The sequence below is a fragment of the Monodon monoceros genome, unplaced genomic scaffold, assembly GCF_005190385.1.
Source record: "Monodon monoceros isolate NGI ecotype Baffin Bay Population unplaced genomic scaffold, NGI_Narwhal_1 Super_Scaffold_2, whole genome shotgun sequence".
In the NCBI taxonomy this organism is placed as follows: domain Eukaryota; kingdom Metazoa; phylum Chordata; class Mammalia; order Artiodactyla; family Monodontidae; genus Monodon; species Monodon monoceros.
The window spans coordinates 89,152,961-89,166,345 of record NW_021703776.1 but is presented as its reverse complement, the minus strand read 5'-3'; the positions used below and the strand labels follow the sequence as shown (position 1 = coordinate 89,166,345).

Sequence of the window (13,385 nt, the reverse complement as noted above, 5' to 3'; positions counted from 1 at the left end):
ATTCCAAATCTTTTCTCCATGGGTGGTGTTGCCCTTCTTATTTAACTCTATACTCAATGAATAGAAATGTTGCCCCATTCTACGCCGTGCCCTGGCACAGACCTGATTCCCTCTGTACAAGTCTCACTCTAACATTTGCTGCAGTATGTGGTGTTGGCAAACAGCACCTTCCAGTACAAATCTTTGAGTTCCATTGTGGCCTCATTAACATTGTTCCCTCTTGTAGAGGATAGGTTAGCGCTGGTCCTTTTCCAAAGAAATTCAGTTACTAATGTGCTGAAAAGATGGCCTTTTATGGTCTCACTGGGTGCTCCCCAAAGGCTGTGTGAAAGGAAAGGAACAAAAATGACAGCATGAAAAAAAGAAAAAAAAAAAAAGATGACAGCATGCTTTTCCTTGTGAAATTTCCTAGGAAAACAGACAATCACTGCTGATTAAAAACAAAATAAAACAGAACAAGCGAACAAAACAAACTCCGCCCCCCCTCCTACCCCGGGTTTTCCAAAATCAGGTTGTATTACTTTAGTTCTTTCCTGACCCTACTATTCTCTCTCATTCCCCCTTATTAAATCTGACTATCGACTGTAACTGTATAATCCTTTGATCCTTTTGGGTTCTTTGGAATGTGTTGTTGGTGATCAGTATCTAATTAGCTTTTGAAGCCTTATTATAGATGTCTGTGTGTGTTGAGGGGGGAGTATTCTTTACTAAGGTTTACATACAACTTTGCTTTACATTGCCTTTGGCCTCAGAGAATATTTAAGTTAAAGTATTTAAAACACTGCAAAATAAGAAAGTAACAGAAAAAAAGGAGAGAGGAAGGGATGAAGGCTCATCTCGTGGTTGCTTTTAAGTGGATGGGTGGGAAGAGGTCATCAAATACCATTGTGTCGTGGATCCTCCAGCAACAAATGAAGCTTTCATAGATCTCATTCCTACAGATACATCACCTGTCCTACAGGTAAGTGTTTAAAAAGGGAGTGGGAAATGACTGGCTTGGTCTGCGTGTCGTCATCTGTGAGAGCAGAGATGAAGAACTGCGCTTGCTTTATAAATGTTACTGTTTACTTAAGCTCTTTACTCTGTAGAATGATACTATCTGGGTTACGCATATAACCAAGGGGCTAGCAGGTACATTGGCAGTTAATGTAGTACGGTCCTTATATAAGGATCATTGTTATTGTTACTCCATTTGTCTGTGTTCTACTTAACTAGAAACCCTAATAGCCAATGAAAACGTTTCACCCAATCTGCTCTACCTAAAGCTTGTTTTTTATTTTGATGGCTTTCTCTTGCAAAGAACTGGGTAGCTGCTGGCAACTGAATCACCGTCTTAGACTAAGCCTCTCTTGTCACGAGTACCAGTTGCAAAATATTAGAATACCCTGTTCCTTTTTTAGGGTGGTTCCCAGAAGTTAATCCTGGATGTGTTACTTCAACCTGTACGTTCCAGGATCTTGGAAGCATTTTTCCTGTGTGTATTTTTGTTTGCCCATGATGCCCATTATAGCTCCTTAGGCCCGTGCTGTCCTGGATAGAGCTGGGAAAATAGTCATCAGTCCAAGCCCCTCTTTTTCAAAAGAACGAAGTTAACTAAATGCTTCCTTCCTCATTTTGCCGGCTTTCTGTGTCCATTCTCTCTTCCCGGATGCTCTGAATTTTAGGGTATGACTTTCTTAGCTTCATGCAACATCCCTTCTTCCAGTCAGTGTAACTCCACACAATACCTGTGCGTAGTTCATTACCACGGCATTTCCTTTCCCTGGGGCTGCAGCTTTATTTTCTGCACCTTCCGTCATCAGAGCTAGAAAAGTATGGGGCATGGAGACAACTAAACCTGCATCCCTCGTGGCTGACCAGGGAAATGTTGGGAAGAGAGGACCTCGTTTCATCACCTAGCGACACTGTAGTGCTATCTGACAGTCTGTACAGCCACATAAGAGGGGGCAGTATGGTCCCCTGCTGGGGAGAAAAGGCTCCCTCGTCAGCCTTTCACATGCTGGGCTGACAGCCTGGCTCTGTTACACAGTAGCCCTTGAGCAACTGTCAACCTCAGTTTCTTCATCCTTCAAATGGGGTGATAACAATACTACTACATATCTAGTCGACTTACTGTGAGGATTAAATTGGATAATATGGGGAAGCATTTAGCTCTATGCCTAGCACATAGTTTGCTTGCAGATATTAACAAAAGAAAGGGACAGAGCAGATGTGTAAAAATGCAAGAGAGAGCAAGAAAAACCATCAATGTCAAATAACGAAAATGGGAATATATTTTTCTATAAATAGACCCGATAGATCTATTTGCATGGACTTATGACTTTATTTCAGCCTATTGTTTTATAAATTTACTGGAACTAGACATCTCCTTCAGGGAGCCCAATGGACAGAGAAAGACTTGTGTCATTCTGGGCAGTGGTCACTTGAACGTGGATGGTAGCATCAGGCAAAGACAAGAGCCTTGTTCTTGGTGTGGGAAGGACCAGGCACCGCCTTGGCGCTGCCTTTTGCAGGCTGGGGAACCTTAGGCAGAGCACTGCTCTCACGCCTTGGTGTCTTCACTGAGCACCCTGAGCTGGCTGACATCTAAGGCTCCTTCTGTTCAGTAGACTGAGGCATCAAAGCTAGGAAAGAATACTGCACAATGAAACACATGAGGCAAAACCAAAAACGTCATCTGCCATTTTGGAAAGGTATTGCGGCGACACCTCTGCCCTGCTAGTGTATGGATTCCTGCAGCCGAGGGCCAGTCTGTCACTTCTGCTTGTGAGGACAAACATCACTGCTATTTTCACACCTCACCATGTACCCATCTTTCGAAAAGATGGAAACCAAACCTTGCAAAGCACATAAATGTAGCAGGCAGCTTTCACACTGGCAGCTTTCTTTATCAAGGTAACAAAATACATTACTATTTAATTATGCAGCTTCCAGCTTCTCTCCTGACAAAGCAAAGCCCCAAGGCTTATTGAAAAAGGGATTTGTAAGCAGCCAGAATCCACTCAGTTTTGCTCAGTCTGGTGACATTCCCATCCCCTCTTTTCACCCTAGGAAGTGAAGGCGGTTATTTCAGCCCCTGCGAAAAAATTAGAGTGGTGTTTTACAAGATAGCAAAAAAGTCGTTTAAACCGTACCGTTTCTGCAGCAGTTGGCTCTGTTTCTCTGACCACGCGTCTCTCCGGTTCTCGTATCTTGTCTAACTAACCCTGAGGGCTTCTTCTCTTTCTCGGAAAGCATGACCCACCCAAAGACGTTCTTCTTCTGGTATTGATTTCCCAGCGAACTTTGCTTTTTTCCTCTTCTCTAGATTTAAGCTCTTTTTATCTTCGAGGAAAAGAGTGACAGGCATGACCAAGGTTATATTTGGAAAATGGAGTTGCTGAGTGATTTTCGCTGACATTTTTTTAAAAAGTTTTTGACCTCACATTGCTGAGTCTTGGAAGCACCCTCTTTTAACTCTCTGATTCATTTCTCCATGCTCCCATTTCAGCTCTCCTTCTTTATCAAGTGAAACTGCTTATCACCTTGTCCTCCATGGCTCTATGCTGCTGGTCTTCTCTATAGAGAACTCTCCTCCCATCATTTTGCCAATGCAAACCTTCCGTTTTTAAACAATTTCTAACAAATTCCCTAGGAAATCATCCCATACATCACCCTACTTCTTTAGCAAGCAGAGCTACATGTGGTTGTGTAAGTGTACACACGTTACTTTATAGATACCCTTACCTTTCTGTCTTTAGAGTATATGAATCCCTAAGAAGAATGAAGGTTTAGTTTTATTTTTTTCTCTCTTAGCAACTGGACAGTAAAATCTGCTCTTTAATAAATATCTTTGAAGTTCAACTCATATACTGAAGGCTTTTCTACTTTGTACCTTATCCTTTGAGCAAGCTTCAGAACTAACCATTTGCTTTATAATTCTTGCTTCTAAGGTGTGATATTGCTTAGTCCTAAGTTAGCATAATATTGAAGTGAAAGTTAAAACTTTTTTTTCATTTCTCTGAAGTAAAATGCTTAATTTTTCTGTGCTTCCAATTAATATCTATCATATGTTGATATGGGGAAGAGTCTAAATTAGTGTTTTTCTTATAACTTACTTGCAGATACAAATGATCTTGTCTGTCTTCACACTTACAAGTAAGGACAAACTCTAGAAATTTTACCTTTTTAGAAAAAGGTACACTTTTGCTGTATGTGCATTTTGCTGGTGTGTCTCTGAAAGTGTCTTTTGCTGTGTCAACTCCTCCTTGGCTTTATTTCGTTCCAGGGAGGAGTGTTTTGGTTAAACCTAGTCTTCTTCTCAGTTCCAAAGGTCTTTACCTGACAGAGCAGTCAGTGTGCTGCTAGGAGACGATAAGGTACTTGACAGACATCCTGATGACCGGATGACCTATAAACCTGTCATCTTTTTGAGCTCAAGAGCACATTCATTTGTACTTGGATCTTGGCCTTAAACACCATTTCCCATGCAGTCTTGATATTTGGTTAAAACCGATAACCATCCATCACCTTCAGGCCCTGTCAGGTCTGCTTGCAGCTATCACTGAATGAAATGTGAGCGCACTTCTTCAACCTAAGTTCCTCTTAGAGGTCCTGAAGGACACTGCTAAAATACATCCCAGGAGTTCAAGGAGACCCATCACAGGAGGAACGCCAGCCTGACGTTGAGGGAAGGGATGATGCCGGATCCCTGATGCTCTCGTCAAGATCCTCAGCAAACGTCATTAGGACCTGAGGCCGGCAGCAGCTCCTCTTCTTGGCACCGTCCTCTCATCTGTGAGGCTCACGGGGACCTTATCTATTAGTTCTTCCATTTCTCTTACCCTCTCAGGATTATGCTTTATCATCCAAATGCCAGGGAAAGCAAAAATAAACAAAGTTTGTCAAAATCTAAATTAAATTCTCTCAGCATTCTAGGGATGAAGGACTTTTGGAGAATACTGGAACTTTTTTTTTTTTAATCTCTTACATTGCTAAAGCGGTTTACGCTGTGCTAAGCATTTAGTACGTATGACTTTATTCGTAAGGAGAGTGTTATCGTGTGCTATAATTATTCAGGGTTCATGAAGTTAGTAAGTTGTAATCAGATTGAAACCCTTTACAAATAGGAAAAAGCCTCCCCATGGATGGAAGCCTAATGTTTATTGAACAAAAATAGTTGATAGGAGTCTATAATATTGATGCTAAAAATGAATTTATATTTTTCTAGTTTTATGGGAATAATGGGATATTCCTTTAGAAGATGGTACTACATAAAAAAGTGTGTCGAACCACTTCATCCAAAAATGATAATATTAATCTGTCGTCACTAGAGAAAACATGAATTTTGAGCTGTACAGACTGTCAAAAAGGTATTTTCAAGAACTTCTCTGGTCCCCCAGTGACTAGTGTTAGCACGTATTTTCACAGTTGGTGGAAAGTAACACGTTGTGACTGCGGAAGAGTATGAACCCAATTGACCCCTTAACTTGGGAACTTGTCTTCTCTAACCCAATGCCCAAAGCAGATTAATTAACCTATGACATTTGTTTTAACAGTGAGCCACGGCTTACTACCAATGTCCTAGGAAGTAACATGCAGCGTTGCTTAGTGTAAGGCTCTCATTTGACCCATAATGTAACCATTTCTGGTTTATTGAGATACTTACCATGGTGTGTCACTGCCTCTAATAAACACCACTATATACCTTAAAAAGATATGGAACTATTTTCAGCTCCAAAATTTACTGCCAGGTGTAGCAGGGGCCAGTAAAGTAGACTTTCTTCTGTTCCTCAGAACGTCTTCCTTGACCCAGAGTTTGAAGAGTATTGAAATGATAGCCAGCTGAATCACCAGACCATAAGTATCCACCAGGCAGTTAGTAAGCACTTCATGTATTTCCTGTACTATAGAGTTTTCATTGAAAGGTGGAGCATGGATAAAACAAAGAGGGAAAATATGAAAAACACAGTCCCTGTGCTTGTGGCTTAATTGCAGAGATGGGACTTAAACATGTAAAACAACCAGAGAACAATTTCCCAACAAGAGATAAACAAGTGGGATGTTTGGGAGAGACATCTGGTTCCTGCACTGTTTATAGATCATTCCAGTGCTGTATAAGGGAAATGGAACTGACTGTTTCTGAAGGGAGCACGTCCTGGTCCTCTGGCAGCAAGGTGCACGTTTTCTGCCAGGAGGGAACACTGGATGGGGGCTGTTTATTTTTTCTCCAAACAGGAAACCTCTTCCATGCTAATAGCAGCTTCAAAAAGATCGCTGTAGCAGATGGAAAGAACCCATATACATTCATGGATTCAATTAGCAGGGACTAATTGAATTTGAGGATTAACTCTGTCATTAGAGAGACACAAAACCTATTTATGTCTTCCGTCTCTGGTTGCACATGCTAAGAGGGATTTGGCACAGGTGGTATTTGAGTATTAGACCACTGTAGCATTTAATGGCCCTTAGATGCCACTGATGGGTTAATCCCAATGACGATGAGATGATAAGATGACAAACTATGTGAGGTGTGTGCCCTGTAACCCTCCATTCGATATTTCAGCAGTGGAGGAGACGCCAGTCGGCAGAGCTTGAGGAATATAGGACTAGAGTTCTGTGAGTGTTTGCCTGACTGGAGAAGAAAAAGAGGAGGGGCAGTCTCTTCTCACATCTGATGATTAAAGAGAGCACACCTTGTACAGAATTCCTAATTCAGTTCAACCAGCATTTGTTGTCTGCAGAGTCTTCTACTTGCCTTGCACTTCCCGCTCCAAGAAGCCGGTCCTTCTGATAAGTAGTCTTCCACCTTTTCTTATTTATCTGCCGAGATACTCATGATGTCAAACAGATGACCCTCTGTGCAGATACACTCCCATAGATCACACAGGTGACAGAAGCTACTGTTCTTGGTCAGTTCCCAACCCTAACCGAACGTCAGCACCAACCCACTGACTCCACGCACATCACGATGCAAGTGTGGGATGTGACGGCTTGTGTTTTCCAAAAACAGCCACAGCGGCATCTCCCATCCCACATATTCTTCTTGCAGCAGGACTTTGACGTTCTTTTCATCGAGCTATGAGGTATGTGGCTCCTTTCCTTGAATATGGGCGAACTTAAGCCTGAGGCAGAGCAGACGTGACGCTGTGTGATTTCCAAGGCAAGGTGACTTCCACTGGGCTCCCTTGGAATGGTTGCTTTTGAAACAGTCAGCATTTCAGGAGGAAGCCCAAGCAACCCAAGGAAGCCCGCGCGAGCAGAGCTCCCAGTTACCAGTTGTGCGTGTGATCTGTAAAGTGGCGCTTGGAGCTTTCAGTGAAGCTGCCCCAGCTGATGCCAGATAGAGCAGATATTTCCGCTCAACCCAGCCCAAATATTAGCTTTTGAACAAAATACATAATTGCCGTGTTAGAGCCACTGCATGTTGGGATGGTCTGCTGTGCATTAATAGGGAACGGATACAGGCTTATGTGTCATTATATTATTCTTATAATCTTGAGTTCTAATATATTATGAAGAACCCTAGTATTCTAGCTATTATTAGCAAAGAACTTGGCATGTATCTTATTATCAATTGTCAAAACTTCCTTGAGGCCTAGATTCAAATGCAGAGGTCCTTAGAGATATCTAGTTCCTCCCTTCTTTCACCTCGTCTTGGGTTTGTTCAGTATGACTATGTAAAATAATATCAAATATCAGTCATTTTCATGAGCTGCTTCCTCCTTTGTGCCTAATTAGCATAATCCACCATAGTTATCCATTAAATGTGTGTTAGATTACCTTTGCTATGGTTCACGATTATATTAAATTCCATTTTGGGAGCTAAGCCTTCACAGTTTGTTGTTCGTGTACCAGGGCTTGCTGCTCACAAAGTAGAAAAATTGGACAGAATGCTGCTGCTAAGGAAAATGCAGGAAAAGCTATGCAGAGAAGTAAGCTTTGGGGCATCTGACAGTGCAGACTCTCTGGCGGCTGAGCAGTAAGTAATCAAGGAAAAGTGTGAAGACACCTGTTGTGATCAGATCAAGGGAATTGTGAACATGACATTCGCCGTAGGGATGCTTGTTTTTCAGTGTCTGCTTTGGCATAAAAGGAGTTGCAGCCTAAAGCCATAAATTGACTTTATTTTCTATGTGATGCATTCATGAACCTTTTATTTGGGGTTGTTTTAATTTTTGCTCACCTTGCTCCAAGTTAAAGAAGAAACAGCATGGTGGAAGGAACTCTGACCTAGGAGTCAGAAATAATAAAAGAAAATAGAAAAGAAATAATAAAAATAAAAGAGACAAGCGCCCTTCTGTCTCTCAGCTGGATTGCTAACTATCTGTGTGACCTTGGAAAAGTCAATTTACTTCTCAAGCCCCATTTTCCTTATCTATGAAATGAGAGGGTTAGACTAAGGCCAAATAGAGCTCTGCAATGTGGAATATGGCTTCTGAAGCATTAGTTTTATGTTGTGATTCTTGCTTTGCAGATGTAAATATTGAGGAGTAAAAAGTATGCAGAACTTGGCAAAGCCAGACGTATATTTATGATTCTCGATGAATCAACTGTTTTTTACCGCCTCGGCCTCCACAAGCCATTCTTTGTTCAACAGTTTTTGTTGTCACATTTAATTTTTTCTTCCACAAGTAAAAAAAAAAAAGATTTAGATGACTGCCATCATTAGCAAGTGACAAACAATTCAGCAACAGAATATTAATTTTAAAACTGAAAAATAGCTGAACATGAAAGATTAAAAATTTTAAATAGACATAAATGCTCAGGCTTGTGACTCTTTATAGACAGCGTAGTTATCTTGGTTGATTTATTGAGATTTATAAACATACATGTGGCTTTGCCAAGTTCTTTTTTATTTACAAATATTTTTGTCTGCAAAGCAAACTTCACAACCTTAAACTATCCCTTTGGAAGTAGTCATATGCCATGTTCTAGAGCTATAGTTGACCTTAGTCTAAACTTCTCATTTCATAGAAGAAAGTGATTCATGTCTGTGTAATGGTGTTAAAAACATCAGTATTCCATGGTGTTCTACACAGAAGACCACAGTGGTCAGAGTAGCTGTTTCTTGAGCTTACTTGCAAGGCAGAGACTCAAAAGGACTGATTTTATCTTCATTTTCCTAATGAGAGAGCTGAAGCTTGGTTAATTGCCCAAGGTTATAGCTAGTTAACGGTACTCACAAGACTTAAACTCAGGCAGTATGATTCTAGACTCAATTAAAATATATTCCTTCCTAATTTGGATTTCTTGCCAAAATATCAGCTCTCTGAGAGGATGGAGTATATTTTGTACAGTCAGCCTTGAACAGGGCCTGGCACGGCAGAAGCAGGCGAGCCAGCCAGTGGGCCCTTGGACTGTGTTCTCCCCATCGTGATTCCAGGCGATAGGAGTCATTTTTTTCCCTTCTGTGCACCGATGGCTAAAGATGTCCGGGCTTTTGGGAGTCCACGCCTAGGAGAGAGGCTGTGAGAAGGAAGACAGTGATTCCTTCCTGGTAGTCCTGACTTTTCAGTTCCAGCTTTCTCTCTCAGGATGTTTACTGTTTAGCAATTGATTGGAAGGCACAGCGCTGAAGGAAAAATAAACCATTTCTTGTGAACTAATGATTCAACTTCTAAACTCTAAAACTGACAAACTTTTCAGTTCTCTACCCCCTTACTTTCCTGTCTGACTGTCTAAGTTTATGTGATTTAATTGTCTGGGAAACTTAGTATCCACCTACTCAGTAATGCTTGTGTCCCACTGGCCATTTGACTTCCCTTGTTCTTTTGAATTTGGGAGCATCGTTGCCTCAGTTATGAAGGAGTTTTGGAAAAGGCAAGAAGGCAGGCTCAGAGCTGAAGAAATAATAAAGAATAATACTGTAATCATAACAACTCATTATTTGTTTTTAAGCTTGCTCTTTCAGAAGGTTATTATCTGGAGTTGAATACTAATGGATTCAGGCTCTGTTTATGCAGAGCAAATCTTAAACAACAGTGTTCAGGAGGGAAGGACATTAATCAGTAGAGAAGAGGGCCTTGTGCCTAATAATGTTTGCATAATAGCTACCCTTGAGTGTATTGCTTGACTTAAAAATAAATATTCATGTTTTCTGTCTCCAGTACAATTGGAAATTATTTGTGGTTATGATTCTTTTATATGCTCTTCTATCTGTTCATGGGGACTTTAAATTGGGAGGCTGTAGGAAACCAAAAGACATAAATAAAAATGCTTTTGAGTGAGTCTGAGGTAGCAATGGAAAGCCGCCGTAATGGGGGTAATCCGGAGCAATTGAGCTGAGAGCAGGTCGTAACTCTGTTTGCGGGAGGGAAGGGGCAGAATCAAACTGGCATGTGTCAGGACATTTATACGATCCTCGATTTACTTTTAATGCCTCCATAGCTTCTCATTACTCTTGGATGAAAATCCAGGTTCCTTCTCTTGACATAGCGTGCTCCCTGGAGCAGTCCCTTAGGAACTCTACAGTTATGACCTAAGACAACCCAGCCTCAGATGTGATAATGCAGAATTCTTCCCAGGGCACCTCAGACAACATGACTCTTAACTTCCAAGTCCTTGTTCATATCTTCCCTTCATGTTTTAAGGATTTTCCAAATCTTCTTTGCTAATTAAATCCACTTATTGTGGAAGAGTCACCTTAAATTTCACCTCCTCCAACAATCCTTTGAACTCCGCAGCTAGCAGAAGTTTTCCTCCAGCCTCTCATTAATTCATTCATTTGTTCATTCATTCATTTATTTTCAGGGCTCTTTCAGTAGTATTTATCCTGGGGAATTTTTGTTATCATCCTGATTTCTTGCTTATATGCACCAAATTTTATTCACTGGTGCTTTAAATTAGCGAATTCACTTTTCTTTTCTCTCCCCTTTATTCTTTCTTTTTTCTATTTCTTTTAAACTTGAGAAATGTTCCAACATGGTCTTGAAAACGCAGGCTCTACATTGTTAGGAACTTCTGCATGTAAGTTTCAAGGCTCTTCATTAGCTGCCTTCTCAGGCAATTTCCCTAACCTTATTTCTTTCCTAAATGGATACTCTACCTCAGTCAAGAGAACATCCTACAGTATAAAAGCCCAGACTGAGTCGTTCTCCCAGACCTGCAATTGCTCATACTTTCCCCTGCCTCTCCCTCCCTGTCCTCTGAGATACAGTTGACATCTTGGGGTGAAGCACCAACCATCCCACTGGCTCCTTCATCCATGCCTCACTTCTGATGGGACCTATGAACAGAGAGGTGTCTGTTTGACTCCACCACCAATTTACCCTCATTGCCAGGCTCCTTCTGAAGTGTTTGTATGTCTCTTTCATGTACTTACGTATAGTCACAAAAGTACTCTACCCCTTCTGTCAATATAACTTATCCTATTTATAAAGCACTTTTTTGGTTTCATCTTTACTACAGAGAGGTTAAGCAGGGCAGCTGTTAACCTTATTTTACATAAGAAAATTGGTTCAAAAAGTTTGGATGATTTCTTAAATTTACATATCTAGTAAATTATAGAGATTGGAATTAGACTCCAATCCAGCGCCTTTTCCACAACACTATAAGCTTGATAACCTTTAGACTATTCTCTTCCATTTTCCGTAAGCCTCACAGAGCCTAGTAGAGCTTCTACAGGGCGACCTCCCAGAGGGCACTGGACAGAGGCTGGGACTGGTCACAGGGACCTGCACTACGGTGCTGATGGGGCCACCGTTGGCTCTGCGCCCCGAGAGAGTCACTGCACTCTGAACCCCAGTGTCGCATCTATACTAGGAGGAGTGAGACACGTTTCTTGGGTTCTTTGGATGCATAACGTTTTATTAATTCCCTTTCTGTCATTTTTATCTCCATTGCCTTCTCACTCCTTTTCTCCTTGCTCTCTTTTCAATCAGTTCAACAACTGATTGGTGTGCGTTGATAGCGTACAAAGAGCATTGTGCTGGGAGCCAAAGGGAGGTGAAAAGAGCAGATTGCTTACAGCTTGTCATGGAAAAGAAACATTCTTCCCTCTCTTTCCTGCTCTTCCTTTTTCTCTATTCTTCCTGCATTCTTCTTCCTCCCCTATGCCCAAGGAACCCTCATCATTTCCACAGGTTTTCAAGGCTTCTGCTTTGGTCTGAGGGAAGGCACTCAGCCCTGGGCCATTGAACGAGTTTAACATGCCTGTGGTCCTTTGCCTCTGGTCACCCAGGGCTCATAACTGCTCATCATAAATGCTTCAAGGGCTTTGTTCAGTGACGGTCAAGGGCTCCATGTACTTTGATACCTGATACTACATTTTTGGCTAACTCTGTATGAGAGACTCTGAAACAAGAAGAGTAAAATGACACTTTGAAAAATAAATTTTAAATCTTCTAATTTTTTTGGTGACTTTAAAGCCTTAAAACAATCTTTTTATTGAGCAGTTTTAGAATCTAAGTATTTATTCTTCTAAAGGGACCATTTTCGACCTAATACACATGTTCCCTTTAGGAACCATAATTGTCATTAGACACTCATGTATTCTTTCCCCCTTTTATCCGTTATATTTTCTCATTCCTCTTCTGCACCCCACATGAAAGGCACAGGTACTTATATATTTTTCCCCTCGGCTACATAGTCTTACAATTAGTTTAGGTTACCTAGGACTTCTAGAGTTCTTTCTATAAGAATCACCAATGAATTTTATGCTAAATATACGGTTATCTTCTTCAGAACCTAATCAAAATATGTGTTTCTTCTTTACTGTCTCTTGTCCTTCTTTCCATAGCAGTAGGTATTTATTTATAATTATAAAACACACAAACAAAATTACTAGTGATTTTTGAACCCCAAAAGGACAAAGTAGAGGGAACTAGAAAGAAGGGACCAGAAACAATCATGATTAGGCACCTACTTTGCATCAGTGGATGAGTTAAGAACATTTAGATGATTGAATTAATCCTTTGAAGGATCCTATACAATTGAGACTTGCTGTTTTACAGATGTGGAAACTGAGGCTCAGAGGGGTTAAAGAACTCGCCCAGTATTCCACAGCCTGTAAGGGTCAGGGCTAAGATTTGAATCCAATATGTGTGACTCTAAATTTCATGTTCTCTTTACTGTACCTGGGCTGGAGGGGTCTCAGGTAGGCTCTAGAGTGATGTATGAGATGAGTGCCCAGGTAGGGAAGGGCTAAAGGGAAGGCCTTAGTCTGTTCCCAGATTTCACCCTTCAGCATGTTTGTCCTCCCCTGGTTCCTGCCCCAAATGTAGACTGTGTCTCCAAAATACGGATCCAGCCCTTTATAATATTTTAATGAGAGGGTCTTCTACTAATGGGACATCTCTCTTTTGTCTTCCACAGCAATTTTGCAGGCAGTAATAGCTGGTGATCTTATGAAGGTAAGATATCTTCCTACCAGAACTTTTGGTGATTCTTTAAGAACTTTAAATCAA

General features: G+C 41.1%; 1 protein-coding gene across 1 annotated transcript in view; it reads left to right on the top strand.

The window, feature by feature from the left end:
• The window catches only part of DGKI (diacylglycerol kinase iota), a 445,841-nt gene that overhangs the window by 409,047 nt on the left and 23,409 nt on the right, over positions 1-13,385 (top strand). Inside the window, exon 30 of the mRNA XM_029234512.1 lies at positions 13,294-13,331. Within this exon, the coding sequence (XP_029090345.1) occupies positions 13,294-13,331 (38 nt within the window). The remainder of the gene's footprint in view (positions 1-13,293; positions 13,332-13,385) is intronic.